We start from the raw sequence: 24,588 nt of genomic DNA, 5'->3' as shown, positions 1-24,588 counted from the left end.
TATCATTTTGCCACCTGATCAGCATTCTGGCTTTTTCCTCCTCAAACTTCCACTTGGTGTTATATGATTGTTTATATCTAACGTTCAATAAAGAGCTCTAAATTAAAAAGAAAATTGAAATAATTGAAATAAAACTCTAGGTGTTATATGTATGGACGTTTACACCTGATTTTCAACATAAAACTTGCAGTTTAAATATAAAATACATACACAGCACATTTGAAAGCCAAAAAGCTTCCCACTGGCGTTGTCTTAGTCTCGCGATAGTCGCCGCGCGATCTCGGTCTGCCGAAGCTGAGCTGTGTGTGGACGATCATGGCGGAGCGCAGGAGGCACAAAAAACGGATCCAGGTAGGATGATTATTTTTTTCTCTCTCCCTGTCTCGAAGCTCTGCCACTGGCCGGTGGAGCGACGACGTGCAACCGCCTTTCGTCGACTCACGAGCCCGAACGAAGACTGTTCGTTGCCGGCTAGAGGAAGCTTGCTGATGCTAACGTGGCTAACGTTAGCTTGCATTACAACTACATTGCAGCCGTGCTGCTCGGCTCAAATGCGACTTTAAACGCCAAGTCTACTGACTTAAACGCTCATTTAACCACCGCTAGCATTAGAATTCGTTTATTTTAGACTCTTACCTTACTGTCTGTCGTGTCTTTTTGCGACCAATTGCGGTGTTTGGTGGCTGAAGCCGCGTCAGCTCGAATGTTAATTCCGGACGTGTTTACATAATGTGAGGCAACATGTGGCACTGTGCAGCAATTCAGTGCAACAAAATGCAATCGTTGTCTTCATTTTGGACCATTAGTGAGGGGAAAAAAACGCAATCTATAGAGGAAGACGTCACAGCAACAGGTGCACTCAAGAGTACAGTATTTGTAGAAGCTAGTGATATTTGGGTTATTTTGCTCCATATATGATATGATGTAGTTGAACAGTAACATAAAATCCATGAAATTTTTTTTCAAAATAAGAATGTTTGTTTGAGCCATATAAGGACAGCATCTGTGAATGATCACAATGGTACCAGCTCTGCCTCAATTTGCCCCAGGAAAATCCCTGATGATGTATTGATTAGCGCCACTTTGAGTGTACAGTAACATAAATGTGGACTAGGGATGCCACAAATCATTATTTTATTATTTATTATGCTCCATTACACCATTACGATACAGCACACGTGATTACAATCAAAATTTATCAAACGCTACTACTGCGTTCATATTTTCCTGAAATACTACATAATACAATAAAAATAATTTAAAACAGTTAAATGATGATTTTTACAAAATTATTTTACATAATATATAATATGTATATATTATTTGTAAAAAATAAATGCTCCAAATGACATTTGGAATTTGGGAGTTATGTTGTCTGTACTTTAGAGAATAAAGAAAATGTCCACTTTACTCAAACATATATCTGTTAATAAAAAACGCTGAGAAACTAATTATTTTTGCAGTGATATTTTCTTTTTTTCCGCCCCATTAACATAAAATTTATTTAATGGTGATGTAATTATTTTTTATTAATTATTATCCTTTATGATTTATTATTGGGCACGGTGACCGACAATAAACGTTTGGGAACTGAGGACACTACTTGTTGAAGCTTTGTAGGTGGAATTCTTTCCCATTCTTGCTTGATGTACAGCTTCAGCTGTTCAACAGTCCGGGGTCTCCGTTGTCGTATTTTACGCTTCATAATGCGCCACACCTTTTCAATGAGAGACAGGTCTGGACTGCAGGCAGGCCAGTCTAGTATCCGCACTCTTTTACTACGAAGTCACGCTGTTGTAACACGTGCAGAATGTGGTTTGGCATTGTCTTGCTGAAATAAGCAGGGGTGTCCATGAAAACGACGTTGCTTGGATGGCAGCATATGTTTCTCCAAAACCTGTATGTACCTTTCATCATTAATGGTGACTTCACAGATGTGTAGGTTACCCATGCCATTGGCACTAACACAGCCCCATACCGTCACGGATGCTGGCTTTTGAACTTTGCGTCCATAACAGTCCAGATGGTTCTTTTCCTCTTTGGCCCAGAGGACATGACGTCCACAATTTCCAAAAACAATTTGAAATGTGGAGTCGTCGGACCACAGAACACTTTTCCACTTTGCGTCAGCCCATCTTAGATGAGCTCGGGCCCAGAGAAGCAGGCACTGTTTCTGGGTGTTGTTGATAAATGGCTTTTCCTTTGCATAGTAGAGTTTCAAGTTGCACTTACAGATGTAGTGTCGAACTGTATTTACTGACATTGGTTTTCTGAAGTGTTCCTGAGCCCATGTGGTGATATCCTTTACACATTGATGTCGGTTTTTGATGCAGTGTCGCCTGAGGGATCGAAGGTCACGGGCATTCAATGTTGGTTTTTGGCCTTGCCGCTTACATGCAGTGATTTCTCCAGATGCTCTGAAACTTTTGATGGTATTATGGACCGTAGATGATGAAATCCCTAAATTCCTTGCAATTGTACTTTGAGGAACATTTTCCTTAAACTGTTCGACTATTTTCTTACGCACTTGATCACAAAGAGGGAAACCTCGCCCCATCTTTGCTTGTGAATGACTGAGCCATTCAGGGAAGCTCCTTTTATAGCCAATCATGGCACCCACCTGTTCCCAATTAGCCTGTTCACCTGTGGGATGTTCCAAGCAGGTGTTTGATGAGGATTCCTCAACTTTTTTGGAACGTGTTGCAGCCATAAAATTCTAAGTTAATGAATATTTGCTAAAAACAATCAACTTTATCAGTTTGAATATTAAATATGTTGTCTTTGTAGTGCATTCAATTAAATATAGGTTGAACATGATTTGCAAATCATTGTATTCTGTTTTTATTTGTTTAACACAACGTCCCAATTTCATTGGAATTGGGGTTGTACAACCATACAGTACAAAATTATTGTCTTAAACTTTTTCGTGGCCTAAAACACACAATACACTACCAAATTATTGTAAATATATATTTAAAAAAAAGCTTGAACATTTTTGAAAAATCTAAAAGTTTATCCAAACTTACCTCCTCCAGCCAGGGTTTTAACCCGGGCCTGCCATTTTCAAGAGCGCAGCGAGCCAGCCCGCCAGAACGTAGCTAATTTACATGCGATTTGCATGCGTCCTGGCGCATGTAAATTAGCTATGTAGTTCACGGCACCAGTCCGTTACTTCCGATATCTGTTGAATTGGGGTCCATTAAAACGAGGTTCCGCTGTGCGTGCATTGCCTTTCATGGGAACGTTGCCCCCGCCAATGTGGGCGCTACAGTGTATCCGTCTAATACGTCAAAACGTTACATCAAACACATAACCTGTGTGCTAAGGGCTAAAGAAATCGTCAGTCATCCTTAGCTGTCTGTCAGTTATTGATAGGCCCTTTAAATCCGTTGCGTCTTTGAAGTTGCAAGAACGCAATGACTGTGAGTGTTGCGTAATCTGTGTGTTAATGTGAAACGTGTGGCCTTCAATTTGGTGAAGTTTGCGGGTAAATACGAACACAGTAGTCGCGGGAAGTGCCGATCGGACATTACCGTTGTCGAAACATTATGATCGTAATCACGTGTGATGTATCGTAGTGGTATTTTACTTTTATCCACTTTTCACTCCCAATTCATTGTCAACATGCGGAAGTTATAAAAGGAGCAAGGACGCTCAAACGTCCTGCGTCCCGAAAAGGAGTTTGGCTATCTGTTCCATCTTTGTTAACGCTTGGAAGCGCAACACGTTGAGGCTGTCAATCAAAAGTGAACATTATTTTGTGTGCGTTTGTGCGGGCAGGAGTTGAGCGAGCCCACCAAGGAGGAGAAGGCGGTGGCCAAGTACCTGCGCTTCAACTGTCCCACCAAGTCCACCAACATGATGGGCCACCGAGTGGACTACTTCACCGGTGAGTGCTCGCCAAAACCACAGAAACGCCAAAGCCCGTGGCTGTTTTCAGCCTATCGGAGGCCAGAACAAAGTCATTTCCTGGAAAATGCAATTGCCGATCTGTTTTCGGTTACCCAATTTATGATTTATTTGTGGATATAAATATATATGGGCAATTGAAAACAGAAAAAAAAAAAAAGGTTTCAAAAAATTCCTTCGTTTGTTCATTCCTTCAACCAAATGAGTTTGTTTTTGTTTTGTTATTATTATTAAAGTCAATCTCAGGCTAGAAGAATGTAGTGCAATAATTGACAGATTAATTGATTTATTAAAATATTTGTTGGTTGAAGCCCTAGTATATAAACCTTTTGTGGGGTGCGGGGATGTCAATTTGTTCGGCTCAGACCGTATCCCTCGGGATTATCAATATGTGGGCAATCCAAAACATTTTTATGAATTTTTTTTATATCTATAAATGTTTTGTTTCGTGTGTTCCCTCAACCAGCGTCCAAGGCGGTAGACTGTATACTGGACTCCAAGTGGGCCAAGGTCAAGAAGGGCGAGGAGGCGGTCTTCACCACCCGAGACTCGGTGCTCGCCTACTGCAACAGGTTACCCGCACAGCGAGCCACGCCACGCGACACGCACGCCGCCGACACATTTTGGGCCGAACCGCTACGAAACGGCTGAGCCGCATGTGCCGTTTCCCCGGCTCCGCAGACTCCTCAAGAAGCAGTTTTTCAACCGAGCCCTCAAAGTGATGAAGAAGAAGTCTGAGAAGGACGCCAAGAAGGACAAGAAGTCCAAAGGCGACAGCGGCAAGGAGGAGGACAAGAAGGGGAAGAAGGACAAGAAGAAGGAGGCGGCGGCAGACGCTGGTGAAGCTAAGAAGGACAAAGGCGTACGTTTTTATTTGTTTAAACTCTGAATTATTTCTAGTTCTTGTGTAAATTTCTTCTGTGCGAGGTGGCGCTTATCGTCAGTAATTGCATGAATTATATGACACGCTGGGGTGGTTTGCGATTAAGGTAGCTGCGGTCTTTTTGTGGAGATGTGGATTCATGCTAGTACAGTGGTGCCTTGAGAGACAAGTTTCATTTGTTCCGTGACCACACTTGAAACTCGAAACACTCGCATCGTAAATCATCTTTTCCCATTGAAATGAATGGAAATGCTAATAATCTGTTTCACCCCTCCCCCAAAACTGGAAGACTTGTTTTTGATGAATTGCTCCCAATTGGTCAAACTACTGAATATCGTGAAGCGAGTTGTATTGAGTTCCCTGCGTGTGTCAAGATGGCGCTGCAGTTGTTTATTTGTGTTGTGGCCATCGCGGCCGACTGATTTACGCTATATTGGTTGCAGGACGACAGCCCCAAGAAGAAGAAGGAGGTGAAGAAGAAGTTCAAACTGGAGCTGCACGAGGACCAGCTCTTCCTCGACGGAAACGAGGTATAAAACCACCCGCCGGTCACCCAGGCAACCATTTTGTAAATAAAGACCTTAAAAAAAAACATCTCTTCAAGGTGTACGTGTGGATTTACGACCCTGTCCACTTCAAGACATTCGCCATGGGGCTGATCCTGGGTCAGTCAGCACAACACACTTGTCTTTTTTTTTACCCACTGAATGTCTTTGCGAGTCTCAACGTGCTGTTGTGGTCGTCGTCAGTGATCGCCGTGATCGCCGCCACGCTTTTCCCGCTGTGGCCTGCGGAGATGCGCGTGGGTGTCTACTACATGAGCGTGACCGCCGGCTGCTTCGTGGCCAGCATTCTGCTCCTCGCCGTCGGTAGGAACGCTCGCCTCACTCTCGTTTTCCCACAGAAAAAGAAGCTGAAAGAGGTTCAAAGGCACAGAGGTCGAAAGCACAACTCCTCCGAACGCTCCTAAATCAGAGCCAAAGTAAAAAAAAAGTGCTTCAGCTGAATGTCGGTAGGCCAGTTTGCTAGCAGCAGTCAGGCCAGGTGCTTGTTTTTGCTGCCCCTAAGTGTATTCAAATAGTTACTGCAGGTCTACAGTTGCGGTCAAATCTGACAGTGAGAAAATACAAAGAAGAAATAGAAGAAGCTCAGCTGAAAGGTAGAGTTTGTAGTTTTTGAGTACCTTGGTTTCAAACTTAAATTTTGCTAACCTGGTTTAAAACCCTGATCTGAGCTGCATACGCTACCTTAACCGTTGCGGTGGCAATCTATTCTGTGTCCTTTTTGTTGTGGTGCGCAACCTGAGACACCTTATACAAACACTGTATGGGTGTCGACTACATGCAGAAGAATTTGCTATTGCTAACTATTGAACAGTTGCAATGTTTACGCTGGTCATCCCAGACCGTTTTCCAAGCAGATCGGGAAGGAAAAATCACGTTTAAAAGCACCACACACACACACCACAGGATAATCGCTCAGAGCCACCCAATGATAGGCCTTCGCTGACTGATCAGAAATGTGTGACCCACTTTTGAAGAAAATCACTCTGAACACACCCCACACCAAAAGTCCTTTTTTCAGAGACATCCGACAATCTGTTTATTGCTGACCTTGATTGGAAGTGATCCTAAAAAAAAAAAAAAAAAAAGCTCCAATCTGGCCTGATATTGGAACTGTGCAGAATGTGCGCAGCCTGCTTTGGAGGAAAAATCCCTCTTACTAACTTACTTTGCTGATTTTCATCGCAAGGGAAGCAAGAATGCCTGATTATTGGTATGTACGTAACCTACTTTTGGGGAAATCGCTCAAGACACCCCATACCATTGGATAATGGCGCAGGATAATCTTTTGGAAACACCAGACAATCGGCCGTCTGCCCGCTTTGATCGGAAAGGAGGCAAAATGCTCAAATTTGGCCTGATGGTCATACGCTCGTCCCCACTACTTGAACTGCTTTTCTTTTGGAGGCGAAGCCGCTTCTGACCAGGTTGCCTTTCTCCCGTTTTCTCCCAGCTCGCTGCATCCTGTTCCTGTTCATCTGGCTGGTGACGGCCGGGCGTCACCACTTCTGGCTCCTTCCCAACCTGACGGCCGACGTGGGCTTCATCGACTCCTTCCGCCCGCTGTACACGCACAAGTACAAAGGCCCGCGAAGAGGAGGCGGCAAGAAGGCCAAAGACGACAAGGACGGCGGCGGAGGCGAGGCCCACAAGTCGGACAGCGACGACAACAAGTCGGACAGCGAGAAGAAGGACGAGGAGGAGGAGGACGACGACGAGGACGACAAGGAGCGCAAAAGCGGCGAGGAAGACGAAGGGCGGCGCTCGGACACGGACAGCGAGCGCAGGGAGGAGGACGGCTCGCAGCACAGCAACGGCAACGACTTTGAGATGATCACCAGGGAGGAACTGGACCAGCACACGGAAGAAGATGAAGGCGAGGAAGAAGCGGGGAAAGAGGAGCGGAAAGACGCTCAAGTCCCCGCGGCTCAATCATAAACTCCCCCTCCCCCCGAAAAATAATCCCGTCGCGCTCGACTGACTTCCTGCCCCACACGAGCTCATCTTGCCATCCTGTTCTTGTGTCATTTCAATTTTCAGCATGTTCAAAAGTGGAAACTTTTCATGGGAATTAATTGAGAATAAAGTAGGAATTTACTAAATTGAAGGTTGCCTAGTCGTAAACCCTTTAACAACCAATACAAAAAAAGTTAGCATTTTATATTTCCTTAGGGCAGATAGAGCAAACATGAATAGTTTTTAAAATATGAGCCTCTACCAAATGGTTGAGATCTTAAGAGTTACAAAAATAATAATAATGATAAAATCACGAGAAAAGTTGTTTTTGTAAAGAAATAGACCGCGCAAAGGTTTGGGGCACATTGGATTCACAGTTGCCAAAATTTGAGTTGGGACTGAGCTTCAGCTACACCGCCGCTCGAATGAAGTGGGGAAAAAGCAATTAAGGTACTGTAATGCCCTGGCGCTGGGCAAGGAGAGCTCTCGATTTGAGATGTCTGCTTATGACAAAAAAAAAATAATCTATTCGTGCTTGAATGTGTTACTTTTTCATTTAATTTCCCTCAATTCCCATGGAAAGTTTAGAATTTGGAATACTGTATTTCCAAAATTTCCTCTTATCTTCCCCTGGAAATTTACCGGAATCTCATCTGGCCCCTCCCCCCCAAAAAAACGCAGACATTTCACACAGCAAGGTCCAACGGTTTTTTTGTCCCGCTTTTTTTTTTTTGGGTGTCATCACAGCACACACCTTGACACAACCAATAGGGACCAAACTCTTTTATTTATTTTTTTTAAGGAACCTGAAAAGGCAAGCAGGGAGTTGAACTTGTCTTGTAAGGTGAACTTGATAATTTTTTTCTTTGTGTATGTGCGGGGTTCCCAAAAACAAAGTCCAGTTTCAAAGTAAAAGTCCCGATAAAATTTTTTAAAAAAGGTGCCAAACAACGCCGGGGAATGTGATGTGATGTTGGCCAATCTGAAAACGATTCACGTCGCCCAACAAACGAGCACAATGTGGAAGTGTTGAGGAGGATCACATTTGAAAATGGATCATTTGTATTTGACCAAGGAGCAGTTGGGGCACACTCAAAAGAATAAAATTACACCACAAAAAAAAGCATTTTGTGGATGAGTGGAGTCATAATCTTATGAGAATAACGTATTTTTTTAGATAAACAAATTCTCATCTCTAAAAAGATAATTTCACTTTTGTTTTTTTTCTTCAGGATAGAGCCTAATCTTGCAAGAATAAATTTGGAATATTACAGGAATTACGTTGTAATTTTCCAAGAAACAAAGTCTGAATATTAGGATTATTGGGAGAATAAAGTCGTATTTTTACAAGCACAGTGAAGGATGTCAGGAGTTTGAATGAGTTGTGTAAAATAGCTCTTTCTCATAATAGCATTCTTAAAAAAAAAAATAGTATTATCATAAATTAAATTTCTTATTGAAAATATGACTGCCATAATAGAACTATTTAGTTGTCACATTACAAGAATGGTTACTTTTTTTTTTTTTTTGAGGGAAAAAGTTGCAACATTACAAGAACAACCTGACTGCTCAGAAGAATTCCTGAAGAAACCACTGAGCAATAAATAGGGAGACACCATGCCTACAATTTAGCCTTTTGGATTAAAGGTGAAACGTCTTCAACAAATAAGAATAATCCAGTTGCCTTGATTCAATTTTAGCGGATTATTGAAGAAAATTACGACCATAAACGTCAAACCTTAGGACTTAAATCGGTGGGGGGGGGGGGGGGGTCAAAAAATACTTTATTCTCGTAAGATTACCACCCTGAAAAATGACAGTCGTAATATTATATAAGAATAGTAATTGTTAAATTGTACCTTTAAAGATTATTTTACTATAAGAATCTCAAAATTTGAAATCTTATAGCTTTTTGAAACTTTATTATTGTAAAATTTTGACTATTGTCTCACAAAAATATGATTGTCTCAATATTACGATTATTCAAAAAAGTACTTTCATTAAAAATGACTTCATTCACGGTCATTTTTTGAGACAGTTGTAATACAGAAAAAAAAATACAAACTATCCGAGGCTTTTTCTTGCTTAAATATGACTGGTCTCGCAATGTTTTCTTCGCAGAAAAAAATGTTTCAATATCATAAGAATTTGAAACTTTCTTTTCCTTGAGAAATTTTTCGAAGTCCGAAGATTGAACCTTTACTGTTGTGTTGGTGTTATTCAGCGTGTCCCTCCTACTTCTTGGTAATATTCGGATCTATGAGCTATAATTATGCATACCATGTTTGCAGTCCATGTAACTGCCTCTTTGCGTCTTCTCTATTATTAGGAGGTGTTAAATATATATAAATATACATCTTTATTCCCTGTCCTGCTGCCATGTTTGTTTGGTTTTTATACTTGTGAGAATAACAGTAGAAATGTATCCATTTTTCTTTCAGCCCCTTTAATTTATTCCATTTTGTTTTTGTTCTTACCAGTTTCTGTTCTTGTAGTCCTCACTTGTGTTGATTCTTGTGTCTCTCTCTCTCTCTCCACTTGCTTCCATACAATGTAGTATGATATTATTATATGACATTCTATTAAAAGGACTCTCTTCATCGCAGTGGGCGGGTTGGGGGTGAAAAGTTGTAGATGTCAATGTTCTCTTTTGTCCTCTTTGACTGCCTATAGTTGTTCACATTAGATTCTCATGCAATATTGGAATTTAAAAAAAAAAAAAAAAGAATAATGGATGTCTGGAAATATTGCAGTAAAAACATTAAGCACCAAGTGTTTCAGCTTTATTCATTTTTCTACTGACAATATTCATGATTCCCAACTACTGTGCTGCGGTAAATTATTCAATTAATTGGTTGAAAAACTATCATTTACAACAAATGTGTTGCCCAACTATTGTCAGGAAGAGCAATTGTAGAAGGAAGGTTCTTCCACTAGATGGCAGGAGGTACAATTTACATTGTACAGTAAATCCCACCAAATTCGTACTTTAGCATTCATGAATTTGCCTATCCATGGACTTTATTTGGCAAGCTATCCTTCGTTATTTGCTGAAAAACTCACCCGTTCACCATTTTTGTGCTCAGGTCAAAGACGTTTAATAGAAAAATATTGCCAAGGAACTATCTGGAGTGACGGGAGGAGCTTCAGTCTTGTCATAGCCTTGTCTAATGGAAAAAAGTGCTTTGCTGCCATCTTGTGGCATCTATATGGAATTAGAAGCCTTTTTTGAGTGGGTGTCAATTACCAATGGAAACCCCGCACATTTGCAGTTCGGCACCCATCGATCCACTTATTTGCTGTTTTGTTTTTTTGTTTTTTCCCTTTTTCTTATTCTTTTATGGGGCTAACCAACCCTGAAAACGCTAATTGGCGGTTTATCCGTAATTAAGAAGTCTGGGCGTTCAAAAAAAAAAAAAAGGCAACAGATTAACACTATTTTGCAGTCAGTATCTCCCGCAAATAGCGGGGATCCACTGTACTCACCGATTTCCACTATTTGTAGCAGAGCTCGGTTCACTGTAGCCACCTGTTGTCAATTATACAACAGAATAATTGCTTTGTGTTCGATTTAACAGGACGAGCTTTCACACTAAGTGCATTTGGGAGTAAATTCAGACAAGATCGTCATCATTCCTCAGACAGCGAACCCCCGCATGTTGGCAGTTCGGCATTTGCGAATTTCTCTAATATTTGGGCTATACTCCACTCTTGCGCTGAAAATGTCTCTTTGCTGTTTGTCCGTGTCGGCCAAAGCAATTAAAATATTAATTTAGCGCCACCTGGTGAAATCTTGGTGGTGTTGTTAGGTCGAATTCATTGGCAAAAGTTTTCACCTGCATTTGCGATGTTGTTTTGTTGGCGCTCCGTGAATGCACATCATCCATCCATCCATCCATCCATCCATTTTCTGTACCGCTTATCCTCACGAGGTCGCCGTGCATCGTCAAATGCAAAATCTCTCTCCATGAAACTGCTAATAGCCCGTATAGTCTCCTTTGCCTTTCCAATTTTCCTATATTCTCCAACATTTATTGTGTGTAAATCCAAAAAACGCAAATTCAATCACTTTATAGCATCTAGTGCACATATGTATTTGCCCATGTGTGATAGCCTCATGTGAAGGTGGTTTGTTTTTGTTGAACAATTAAACTACTGAAAAAAAGCTGTTTATGTAACACGTGTTCATGATTGTGTACATGCTAGAAGCACGGTGTTGATGCGTTATGAGCTCTGTTTGCTTTGCTGCCGTCTTGTGGCATCTATATACAATTGCAACCCCTTTTCAGAAAACGCTTCAATTATTTACAGAATTTAGCTATTCAGAGCAGTGCTATCCTAGAGATAGCGCCGATTTCACTGTATACACTTTTTGTTGGGTTTGGTAGTGTGCTGTGAGAATTTTCTAATATGTGCCTTGGTTGGAAAACACTGCTCTATGTGGTGGTGTGGAACTCTTTCAAAATATACAAATATGTCATTAAATAACTAGGAACGCAAATATTAATTTGTACAAATATATACATGAAGATGTTTCTCTTAATTCAACACCGTGTGGAATGTAAAAAAGGGGACGCCGTGGGAGGAAAATACGTCACAGGCAAGGCGTCTGGCTCAGGAGCTGCGATGATGGGACATGGGGGTGCGAAGGGGTCCGGCTTCAGTTCTCCGTGTCGGAAGTGTCGGACGCCTCGGTGAGGCGCGTCTGCCGCTTGCGCACGTTCCAGTGAAGACACTGCGCCAAGCTCTCGAACCAGTCGTACACCAGGTCGTGGCAGCAGATGGACGGCACGGGGTAGCACGATGTCGTGATCTTGATGCTAAGGACACGCACACACAAAAAAAAGATTTTGGTGGATTATTATTATTAGAAATTAGTGTCTGGAAACATTGCTACACCACTGACCCCTCGTTAGTCACGCATTTTACCACCCTGAAAAAAAAAAAGTGAATTTATTCTTGCAAACTACGAGAATTATTTTTTTTACCATAAAAATAAACCCGAAAAAAGGTTTTTAAGCTTGGGGAAAAAAAACACTATTCTCTTATTTTTATTCTTCTTCAGTAAAAAAGGTTTATGCTGCAAAAGTCAGGGTTTTTTTTTGTTTTTTTTTTTTTAATGGGAAATATGACTTAATTCTCATAACACAACGTTTTTCTCAAAAAATTAACTACGACTTTATTCTTGTAACAGCAAACCTTCATGCCTTAAAAATACAACTATATTATCTTAACATTCTAAAACATTACTGTAAAAAAAGACTGCTGCAAGAGTCAGATTTTTTAATCTGGAAAAAAAACAATTTAGTAATAATATTAAAAACATTTTCTTAACAAATAGAACTTTCTATCTAAGAAACTATGACTTTGTTCTGGTAATATTACAGCTTTCTCAAAAAATTCTGACTATTACTGGAACATTACAATTTAAAAATATTTATTCATTCAAAGAAATGAATCAATGATTTATTTTATGTAACTGTTATTTCTGTATTTCATATCAATCATGATTATGATTATGTTCAAAGTAGTGAACGTACCAGTCACCGTGTTGGATTTCTTGTCTCTTTCTGCCATCGAACGACACCCAGGCTGTATTCCTTGCGTCGGGGGACAAAGTGATCTTAAGAAAAAAAAATGTATTGTTACAAATAGTTAATAATATGTGGGTACTGTATATGAAATCAACTTCCTATTCTTCTCTACCATGAGCTCCACTCCAGCAGGCACCACAATGGGCCTGAAGGAGAGCGAGTGCGGGCAGATGGGTGTCACCATGATGGCCGGCACGTTGGGGTGGATCATGGACGCCCCGGCCGCCGCCGCGTAAGCCGTGCTGCCCGTCGGAGTGGACACGATCACGCCTGGCGGAGGACGGTCACGGTCAGCGGAAACACTTAGACGAGCACATAATGGCGGAGGTGGGCTCTCACCGTCGCCTTGCACGGAGGTGATGAGACGTCCGTCCAGGTACAAGTCCACGTTGGAGAGGTAGGACGACGGCCCGCGGTCCACCACCACCTCGTTCAGCACCTGCGCACACACAAGGGTCAGGAGAGACTTTGCTTAATGGTCACTTGTTGGGCTGCAATAAAATAATGGAATAATGAGATTCCAAGGATTTGAACAGGTCTGCAAAACAATTATTCGCTATGGATTAATTTGATAATCGATGAGCTGTCGACTAGTCGATGAATCGTTGCACCTCTACGCCTGTGCAAAATTCCCGTTGTCTAATCAGCATGTAGCTATACCACGCCTGTGACGTGGATGGATTAGAGCAAAAACTGAGCTTGGCTAGAACGAGAAGAGACGGACACTTGATCCAGTGAAAAAAGTAGAAACAGCTGGAGTCTTCCACATGAAAATTCCTTCCCGCTGAGTGTTGGTTTGAGCCGAACAAGAAATCATCACGGGGCGGCGTGCGGCGCATACGGATCAGCGTCCCGCGCGTCAGACGCTCACGACTTCTGACAGGTGCGCTGACGTCAACCGCAGAGCGCGGCCCCCCCGGAGGAGGTCAGACTGAGGCCGTGACGGCAGAATCATCAATCAGCGTCTGCGCTCTATCGATGAGACCAGACACGCAACGCAGGCGAGGGGAGGAAGGGCGAAATGATCCACTGCAGCTGTGCGTGTGCGTCTTTGCGCGCGTGCTAGCAGACTCCATTAAACATCCATTTGGCGTCGACTACGCGGTTGACGCCACCGTCTCCACGGCAACCGGCCTCAACACAAGCACACGACAAAACGTCCACCTTCCTCCACCCGCCAGCTTTATTATGACTGTTTCCACGGCAACGCAGCCAGCATATGCACAAGGGGCGGGAAAAAAAGAAAAACAACAAGCAAGTCAGAGGGGAGGAAAAGGAAACGGGAAACTAAAAAGCCTCTTTGACAGAAGCGGAACATATCGCTGCAATTGTACATGCTTTTATAGGCCGCTTTCAACACAATCGCCCCGTTGCGTTGAAAGCAACTAACATCATACGATGGTATTCAGTGTACATATTTATGCATGTATAGTTGTCAATTCCTGCTTCTATACCAACTATTGGATGTGTAGTTTTTGCGACATACAATGCTGCTGACAATGCTTCTTGTTGCTTTTTGTTCACTATCCCATCTGCAGTTACAATATTCTTTTGATATCATGTATACATGTATAGTTTATGCTTATATAGACGATTTGAAATGCGGAAGCTTTTGTTACATACGTCAAGTCAAGTTTATTTGCATACTAGCCCTGAATCGCAAAAGAGTCTCAAAGGGCTTCACAGGCCCACCGTTGACAAAGATTGACGACATGCCCTGATCTAAAGCCCCACAATCGGGCAAGGAAAACTTCGAACCCCATTTGGGGGACAAAATACGAAACCCCGAGAAGCAACCGCAGATGGAGGAATCCCCGTTTCACGATGACCAGGCTGCAATGGATGGTCGACTGGGCAATGCTGCCAACTACAGTTGCTGCTTTTTCTATCTATATAGTACAGCATTCTGTTTATACATTATACAGTGTATCTATATGTAGAGTTTTCAACGATGACGGAAGACGAGAGGCGCTCACCTGAAGCTGCAGGGTGACCTTGCCCGCCTCGCTGCTGGTGTAGCGGTGAGGAACGAGGCCGTTGTGTTCCTGTTGCTGATCTCGTTGCGGCTGCGGCGGCACGGCGGCCGTCCTCTCAAACATCTCCTTCACCACCTTCACCTTCAGGCGACTGCGCAAAGTGATGGCTGCGTTTCCTGAAGACATCAGCGGGAGGAGCGGGAGCGACATTTAACGCGAATACTGTTGATGAGCCTCATGTGAAGGTGGTTTGTTTGTGTTGAATAATTGAATTACTGATTATAAGTAACATGGGTTCATGGTTGTGTACATGCTAGATGCATGGTGTTGATGCTTGATGATCCTTTCCCTTTTAAGTGCTTTGCCACCATCTTGTGGTATCTATATGCAATTACAAACCCCTTTTAGGGGAAAGGGTGTCAGTTATGGACGGTGGACGACTGGTTAGCACATCTGCCTCACAGTTCTGGGGACCGGGGTTCAAACATAGGTTGATCGAAGACTCTAAATGTGCATGTGAGTGCAAATGGTTGTTTGTTTATATGTGCCCTGCGATTGGCTGGCGACCGGTTCATGGTGTACCCCGCCTCTCGCCCAAAAATAGCTGGGATAGGCGCCAGCACGCCCGCGACCCTTGTGAGGATAAGTGGTAAAGAAGATGGATGGATGGATGGTGTCAGTTATTCATTGAATTTCACTACTGGCAACAGGGTTCAGTCCCTATCCCCTCCGAATAGCGGGGGTTCACTGGAATTTAAGTCGAACTGTTCCAATATTGTTGCTCATGTCTAAAGTTGGGTGCAGTTGAGTATCTGATCGTGGTGGGAAAAAAATGGAAATAAAAGCTGAAAAGTTGGCTCTTTGTCATATTCAACATTTGGTGCCAAATCAACAAAAAACAACCAAAGGAAATGGCCTTGCTGTTCCAATACTTCTGGAGGGGAGTGTAGCCTAACAATGAGCCAAAAAGAGTATAGAGTAACGGCCAACTCATAAAAAATAAAAATAAAAAATAAAAACTGTTGTAAAGGCCAACAAGTTTGCTACTTGTGAACTTACCCATTTACTGATTGTCTTTCCCAGAACCTGTTCTTTATTATTTGCTGAAAGACTTCACTATTTATTTTTTCATGCATGGGCCAAAGCCCTGTCTAATATAAAAATAGTGCTTTGACACAATCTCGTGGCATCTTAGTGCCACGGAACTATTTTAACTTGAGGGGAGGAGCTTCCTCTTAGAGAGACAATCACCTTGTCTAATAAAAAAAAGTAGTGCTTTGCCACCACCTTGTGGCATCTATAGGCATTTAAAAACCTTTTTAGGGGCGCGTCAATTGCGGATTTTCGCTATTCGTGGCAGGGCTTGGTCCCCTCAACAGTGTGCAACACTGTTTATTATGTTGCTTCCAGTGCACTTCATTTTGTATTAAATGTTATTAGACTTTGTAGGTGCACATCATTTTTTTTTTTTTTTTTTTTTTTTGTAGCCTACCTTCGAAGACCTTGTCCACTTCGGTCTTGTACGACTCAAATTTAAAGGGCGTCAGGAAGCCCAGGGAACCCAGGTGGAACGCCATCACCGGGGGGACACTGGCCTGGACGAAGAGACGTTTGACGTGGCTTCAAGCGACGCATGGATGCTAATTGGTAACGAGCCGCTAAAGAGCCACGTTGACGTCGTACCTGAAAGAGAGAGGACGCATAGAGCAGCGTGCCGTCTCCGCCCAGGCAGATGATCAGGTCAATGCAGTCGGAGATGTCGTCGTAGCCTGCGATGGGTCACAAAAGCACACAATACTATGGATATAAGAAGTCTACACACCCCTGTTCAAATGCCAGGTTTTTGTGGCTACTAGAAGATTTGCACTTTATTTGGAGTTAATCAGACGCACTGTAAATGGTGGCAGGTGTGTGCTGACTCCCATTTAACATGACTTTGAATGTGACATCCCCAGTTATAAAAGGGTGTGCACACTTGTGCAACCACATTAAGTTGAAAATATATATTTTTAAATAAATTGAGTTATACAGGTGATAAGTCACATTAATGGTGGAGAAAGTTTTGAAATGATTTGTCTTGATCTCTGTATCTATTAGAGATTAAACGGCATGATAATTTCATAACGTTACAGTGAGCGCGATGATGTTGTTTTAGCAAGATCATCAAGGTATGGCTAAAAGAAATACATCAAGGATTTTCTAATGGGAGTGGGACAAGTCAAATCATTAGGTACACTTGTGCAGTTTTACTCAGAGCCCATGCTCATGTTATTTGACAACAAATATGAATACTGTTTGTGAATATTTTTTAGACAAAAAACAAATATAAAAATACTGTCAAAAATACAAAAAGATTAGAATTTTTATTTTTTTTCAAACAATAAATGACAAAAATCTCAGAAAAAAATAAACTTATTGGCCAAAAATATACAAAGACAAAAAATAGAAAATGATTTTAAAATAATTAAAACAATTATGGCAAAAATTTCAAAAATAAAAAAAAAGCTAAAATTATGGAAGCCATGGAGGGGGGATTACTGTACATTCCAGCGTATGAAAGCAGCATTAAGACCGTAGAACCTGTCTCGTATTTGGTCAGACGTGGATTAAGCGGTACCATCTTAGTCCCATGTTGAGATCTTAAGTACTTCTATGAACACCCATCATTTGATCATGCTGTCTATTATAATAATATACATGTTGTTAAATCTAATGCTTTCAAGGCTGAGCCTCACTCGCTCGGTCACGCAAACTCACCCTCTCTGAACGTGCACAGCTGGTTTCGGATGGAGCCAAAATTCTCGTCCTTGGACAGCGTCCCGTCGTCGGCAACCCGCCGCTCCACGTACACCATCATCTGCTTCTCCTGATTCACACACACAAAACACACACACACCCATTACTCACCAGAGCGCAAGCAAAAACATGTGCGCTTAAAAAGTGACGGCATGCATGCAGAATGTTGACCAGCTTTTTGTGGACAAATGAGTTTCATGTTGTTCGGACCCCACCCGTTTGGGCTGCTAGTGACTTTATTTTGGTGGGTTACCATCAGAGATGCTGGCTTTTGAACTTTGCGTCCATAACATTCCGGATGGTTCTTTTCCTCTTTGGGCCGTAGGACACGACGTCCACAATTTCCCAAAACAATTTGAAATTTGGACTCGTCGGACCACAGAACACCTTTCCACTTTGCGTCAGCCCATCTTAGATGAGCTCGGGCCCAGAGAAGCCGGCGGCGTTTCTGGGTGTTGTTGATAAATGGCTTTTGCTTTGCAGAGTAGAGTTTCAAGTTGCACTTACGGCTGTAGTGTCGAACTGTATTGACTGACATTGGTTTTCTGAAGTGTTCCTGAGCCCATGTGGTGATATCCTTTACACATTGATGTCGGTTTTTGATGCAGTGCCGCCTGAGGGATCAAAGGTCACGGGCATTCAATGTTGGTTTTCGGCCTTGCCACTTACATGCAGTGATTTCTCCAGATGCTCTGAAACTTTTGATGGTATTATGGACCGTAGATGATGAAATCCCTAAATTCCTTGCAATTGTACGTTGAGGGACATTTTCCTTAAACTGTTCGACTATTTTCTTACGCACTTGATCACAAAGAGGGAAACCTTGCCCCATCTTTGCTTGTGAATGACTGAGCCATTCAGGGAAGCTCCTTTTATACCCAATCATGGCACCCACCTGTTCCCAATTAGCCTGTTCACCTGTGGGATGTTCCAAACAGGTGTTTGACGAGAATTCCTCAACTTTCTCAGTCTTTTCTGCCATCTGTCCCAGCTTTTTTGGAACGTGTTGCAGCCATAAAATTCTAAGTTAATGATTATTTGCTAAAAACAATAAAGTAGATCAGTTTGAACATTAAATATCTTGTCTTTGTAGTGTATTCAATTAAATACAGGTTGAACATGATTTGCAAGACTCTAAATTGCCCGTAGGTGTGACTGTGAGTGCAAATGGTTGTTTGTTTGTTTGTATGTATGTGCCCTGCGATTGGCTGGCAACCAGTTCAGGGTGTACCCCGCCTCCTGCCCGATGATAGCTGGGATAGGCTCCAGCGCGCCCGCGACCCTAGTGAGGAGAAGCGGCTCAGAAAATGGACGGATGGATGGAACATGATTTGCAAATCATTGTATTCTGTTTTTATTTATGTTAAACACGACCCATCTTCATTGGAATTGGGGTTGTACTTCCTGTTTTCTTGTTGGCTTAATAGGAATCTCCGCCAGAGGTGCTGTTGACCATCTTTTTGTAAACAGAGGACTCCGTCACATGAATCATTGGGCATAAGCGTTGCTTCTGTTATTGGTTTTTCTCGAGTAGATTTCTACTGCTGGATTATCTCGTTGGCTCACATGTATCAACTAGCGTTTTGTGGTCAAAGGACTTTGATTTGGATCTTCTATGACAGCTGTGGCCCAATGGTTAAGATCATCGCCTGCCACCGTGGGGGACCTAGGTTCAAAACCCCGACTGGACCATCCGCCAACATCCCCCGGACTCACGGCTGTGGTGTCCTTGAGCAAGACACTGATACCCCGAAATGCTCCCCGGGCGCTTCAGCTGCCCCCTGCTCCAGTGTGTTCCACTAACATGTGTATGTGTTCACTGTGATGGGTTAAATGCAGAGAACAAATTTCGTGTGCATGCATGCATGTTCATGACAATAAAAGATGATTCTTCTTCTTCTTCTTCTTCTTCTTCTTTGAGTCCATTTGTTTGTGCTGCTCCTGGTTTTATTCCGTTAAGTTTTTACTTCCTGTTTTCCCCTCGAGCTTGATGGAATTCTGTGGCGTAGCAGGTATCAACCAGCATTTTGTCAACAAAGACTTTGATTTGTAACTTTTATGACCACTGTGGTGACATTTCAGCCCATCTTTCTTGCATTGCGACTAGTTTTAGTTTGATAGATGAACAGTTGCTGGCTTCTTGTGGCCTCGAGCGGACCCACAGCCAGAACCGCTATCACTAGCTTTTTGTGAACAAAGGACTTTGATTTGGATCTTCTGTGACCGGTGAATCAATCTGCTTGTCAAGAAGGAGCAATGAGTGAAGATGCAGACTACAACTTAGCTTCCCGCGCTAGTCGCGAGGTAGCTGTCATATGTTTACCACTTGCGATCAAAAGGTGGTGTTTTTATGCGCGTGTTTGAACATTTTACATTATAATGGTGGATTTCATTTTGCACTCGTTTGCCAGTGAAGTCTGTTACAATGTTGTTAACATTTTATAACGGCCACAGTTTGAGCGAGGAACAAAGTTTTAAAGCAACTAATTCCTTAGAGAATTTTGAGTTTTTGAAGGCGGACCAGCATCGAACATTTTTCTGAGCCGCAAATGTCTCCGCCGTGGTACAAATGCATACAAAGGGCTCGTTTGTCGGCAACAGTCACGCAAAGTGGTCATGCACACAGACACACATTCTTTTATCCAAACACAGACACGTGTTGCTGTACGTACCTCAACTAGAAAACGGCACAGCTCTTTGAAAGGCTCCAACAGGCTATCGTCTCGGATCTTCCTGATGACCAGAACGTTGACGGGAGGTTTATTCCAGGTAAGGCGCTGGCTTGCTGGGTCCTGGATGTGCCTGAGACACACAAACACGCACATTTGTCACTAGTGCCCGTTGCGACATAGAATTTCTTAGCCGTTATACAAGTTCGATTTCCTCGGGTACGATCAGTATTTAACCATAATGACTAACTAACTACGTTTTCTATTTTTCTTTTACCTTTTTTCTCGCTCCTCCTTAGGGCGACGGCTCACCGGCATTGTGTTAACAGACACACACGCACACTCCAAGGGAAACACATAAACTGACACGAGGTGATAATAAAGCATCTGTCGGCGCTTCCTCTGTGAGCCATTCCCATTTCGAGGCAAAACGACCAATCACAGTGGTCCTGTTGTGTGGGTTTTTTTTTTTTTTATCTTATCTCACAGGGTTACACAAGGCTTTCGGTGTCAATGTCCACACACACACACAGCCAACAAAAAAAAATGTTTTAAAAATGTAGAAAATTTTTATTTATTTATTTTCTGCGGTTGTGAGTTTTGTAACAATTACTACTCTGAGTTGACTGGAAAAAAAGCTGCAGTATTTTTTTTGTTTTGTTTTTGTTTAATGTATTTTAAATATGTGATTCGTATGAATATATTTCTGTCAATTTTAGCAGTGGATGTAGACAGACAGACAGACAGATGACTGACTTTACAATCGGTTGTGTTATGTCAACAATACATTAGGGGTGAGCAAATTTTGAAAACTAAAAGTATATTTACAGAGCTAAAAGGGGTACGAAAGCCTAGAGATCCTTTAAAGTCACAGAATACATTCAATTAAAACCAACATTAAGAATTCAAAATAGAGATAGTTAAAATCATGTCGCCTGGATGTGATGAAATTACTTTTAACTTGACATGATGACGATATGACAAAGAAAATGTAAAATTAACATGATTCCCTTTTGTTGGATTTACAAGCATTACTTAAGTCGGGAAAAGAGGGGAAAATGATATCAGTTTATCAAATTTTAGTCATTTAAAACCAAAGTACATGCACAAATTAAGTCAATTCAAATGACTTTTTTTTTTTTTCAGTGCACAAAAACGAGGTCGCTTACATGACTGAAGTGGGGTTAGGTAGAATGCAGGCTTTGGGTCCGAAGTGAGTGGCTGGATAGGGTCCATGAAGGAAGTGAGCTCTCCTGCGGAGGTAGAAGGAAGAAGTCAAGTCAACCCACCTGTGCCAGTGGCATGAGCGACCAGCTGGCATTTGGCCCGAGCAAACCTCTTAGGCGAACTTTCCGCTGCGTCGCTCACTGAGCCGCACGCCTCTGAGTGCTCGCGTTGGCCCGGCAACCTCCGGCGAACCATCTCCCGGAGCAGCTGTTCCTGACCATCCCCCTGCCGCCGCCGTCGCCGCCGTTGTTGTTGTTGTTGTTGTTGCTGCTGCTGCTGCTGCTTGGCCTGACGCCGTCTCCTGGGCTCACGGTGCCCGGAGGAGGAGCAGGAGGCCCGCGCCGACCCGGACGCTCGGACCGGGCGGGACGACGTTCGCGTCGTGCAGCCGTCGGGCTCGGATGATGTGCCGCCCTCGGAGTTCTCCATACTGCGGCGTGCCAAAAGCAAAAACGTCAAGGCAGTTTTATCCAAATGAAAACAAAAGAACTAACTACTTTATTTCCTTTAGTAAGGCTGGGCAACCTGTGGGTAAAAAAATAAACAATCATAATAACACTACTTGTAATAATAAGGATAAACAGGAGCAATTTCACAACATTACATCAGAATAAAATGTGGGTCATTGGCAGGATTTCTAAAAGGTAAAAAATTAACTATAATAATAAATTAACTATAATAATAATACTTGAAACAATATTAATTTATTTATAAACAACAATAATACTAACAAAACACCAATGTTATTGGCAGGATTTTAAATCTAAAAATAATAATTATAATTTAAAAAAATAATAATAACAACAGTGCAATAAGTAATAATAATCATTTAACAACATTACTTCTGAATAAAGTCAGTGTTATTGGCATGATTAAACAAATGTAACACTTAAAAATAGACAATAACTACACTCATACTACAGCTACTTGTTATAATTGTTTATAATAATTATTATTATTCTTGATTATTATTATTAAATATTACTTTGGAATAAAATCAGGGTTATTGAGTGGAAATTTTTTAAACTCTAAAAATTATGAATAATGATAACTAAGCTATCAAAAAAATAAACAATAGCAAAAATAACTGGAAAAGATCTACTACTGAGGAATATATTTTTTTAAGAATGTGCCAGGATGGCGGCACGGTAGGCGACTGGTTAGCACATCTGCCTCACAGTTCTGAGGACCAGTATTCAAATCCAGTCTCGGCTGTTTGGAGTTTGCACGTTCTCCCTGTGCCTGCGTGAGTTTTCTCCGGGTACTCCGGTTTCCTCCCACATTCCAAAAACATGCGTGGTAGGTTAATTGAATACTCAAAATTAACCGTAGGTGTGAATGAAAATGTTTTTTTTAGAAAAAAAAAAAGTGTGTGTGTGTGTACCCCGCCTCTTGCCTGAAGATAGCTGGGATAGGCTCGAGCATGCCTGCGACCCTAATGAGGTAAAGCGGTACAGAAAGTGAAGGAATGAATGAATGAATGCGTCAGGATCAAAACTAAACTGTCCTTAAGTAGTGAAGCGTGAAAGTTCTCTACTAAGGTTATATCCTTAAAAAAATGTAATTATCCACTTCATCAAGATATTAGCCATAGTTGGCATGTGGATGTTTGAAAAGTTATTTCGGGGATCCGTACTGTGCAAATATTTGACAAAATAATCCTTCATTGAACCCCAGAAGTGGAAATTGCTATTAATGACGTCATCATCACGCGCCATCCATCATGGTTAGTCATTTCATTTAAATGGCACAATACACAATTTAAAATGCACTAATTACGCCCTTATTGTTTCTACCTTAACATAAGAAAATAGACTTTTTTTTTTTTTTAATTCCAGCTTAAATTGTGAGTTTTTTCGTCTTACTAGCCGAAATTGCACAACGGCGCCAAATAGTTATCCTACAAACACAACATATAAACTTTAACAATTAGCTAAACTAAATGTTAAGTAAAATACGTCAACATTTCTCCAGGAGTTGTGTGACACCGTCGTAAACACAAACATGAGTTGCCTCGACTCGTCTGTTGACAGCTAGCCGTCCGTCGTTAAGTACGTACCGCAGTTACGACGAAGCAAAGCTGTGCAGTATTATGGATAACACAAACGACGTCGTCGGGACTCGGAGCAGCGTCGTAAATCTGACGGGAATTGTGTGTTTTTCATTATCTCCCTCACGCAAAAACACACACCGGCGTCAAAACAACACCACAAGCAACATGATTAGCAAAAACACCGCGTGAACGAGAGGGACGTGACGTCACTGACCGGTCACGCGCTTACCTCTCACTCGGGGGGGGACACGGAATCAGTCAGACAGGAATTGCTGGCGAGCGCAACAGCGCCATAAGCGTTTTAATGGGGAATTGCAATAATAATACATTACTTCCTTGGCATAATTTTGGGATATATATATACATATAATAACATACTGTATAAACTGCAATAAAATAGTAATAATAACAAGAACGATATTACTTCTACTAAAACATTCAAAATATCAAATATATTTATATATAAATATATTTATAATATACTATATAGGTAAACATATTTACGATATAAATATATAAAGTCAATTTGTATGAAAGTACAATAATAGTACTAATAGCAACACTACTACTGAAAAATAGTAGGCATACATGTATATTATAATATATTACATCCAACTTAAAAATATTTTTTGTTTATATCGTATATTAATTATATAATACTTCGGTTCCCCACCTGCCTCTTCTCGAATGTGGAGTCTATATCTGTCTTCGGTTGCCATGACACTTGCTTTTTTTCACAATCCAATCAGAGTTTTTGGCAGGAAAAGTTCTTTCCCCAATGTTTTTTTTTAGTATTGCTCTCCGCATTGGTTGTCCTGCAGCCTGGCTGTGGTTCACTAGACAGAGAGGAAGCGTGTTTTGTGTATGTAGCGTATCCGCTCGCTGGGACAAACCAATTCTGTGAGGTTTAAATTTAGCAGAAACATATTTGCTCTCGCGGCACGGTGAATCACTGGCTAGCA

At 41.8% G+C, this 24,588-nt stretch overlaps 2 protein-coding genes across 3 annotated transcripts; one reads left to right on the top strand and one right to left on the bottom strand.

Moving 5' to 3' along the window:
• The first annotated feature begins 211 nt into the window (after positions 1–211).
• sec62 (SEC62 homolog, preprotein translocation factor) lies at positions 212–10,083 on the top strand. Its single transcript, XM_061796564.1, has 8 exons — positions 212–351; positions 3,781–3,889; positions 4,376–4,481; positions 4,591–4,771; positions 5,236–5,322; positions 5,397–5,457; positions 5,542–5,661; positions 6,809–10,083. The coding sequence occupies exons 1-8, from the start codon at positions 316–318 to the stop codon at positions 7,291–7,293; spliced, it is 1,185 nt and encodes a 394-aa protein (XP_061652548.1). The 5' UTR covers positions 212–315; the 3' UTR covers positions 7,294–10,083.
• On the bottom strand, positions 10,078–23,850 carry nadkb (NAD kinase b). 2 transcript variants are annotated; one of them, XM_061796562.1, is made up of 12 exons: positions 23,633–23,850; positions 21,683–22,003; positions 21,516–21,599; positions 20,350–20,479; positions 17,639–17,747; positions 16,565–16,650; positions 16,374–16,476; positions 14,882–15,057; positions 13,245–13,344; positions 13,018–13,175; positions 12,852–12,934; positions 10,078–12,131 (listed from the first exon to the last, which is right to left on the bottom strand). In XM_061796562.1, exons 2-12 carry the CDS (start codon positions 22,000–22,002, stop codon positions 11,972–11,974), a joined length of 1,509 nt encoding a protein of 502 aa, XP_061652546.1. In that variant the 5' UTR covers position 22,003; positions 23,633–23,850; the 3' UTR covers positions 10,078–11,971. The 2 variants fall into 2 exon arrangements, with proteins under 2 accessions (XP_061652546.1, XP_061652547.1); XM_061796563.1 differs by lacking the exons at positions 21,516–21,599; positions 21,683–22,003; positions 23,633–23,850 and adding an exon at positions 20,624–20,773.
• Positions 23,851–24,588: the final 738 nt, after the last annotated feature.

Source organism: Phyllopteryx taeniolatus, chromosome 14 (genome assembly GCF_024500385.1).
Source record: "Phyllopteryx taeniolatus isolate TA_2022b chromosome 14, UOR_Ptae_1.2, whole genome shotgun sequence".
Classification (NCBI taxonomy): domain Eukaryota; kingdom Metazoa; phylum Chordata; class Actinopteri; order Syngnathiformes; family Syngnathidae; genus Phyllopteryx; species Phyllopteryx taeniolatus.
This window is presented reverse-complemented; position numbering and strand designations above follow the sequence as displayed.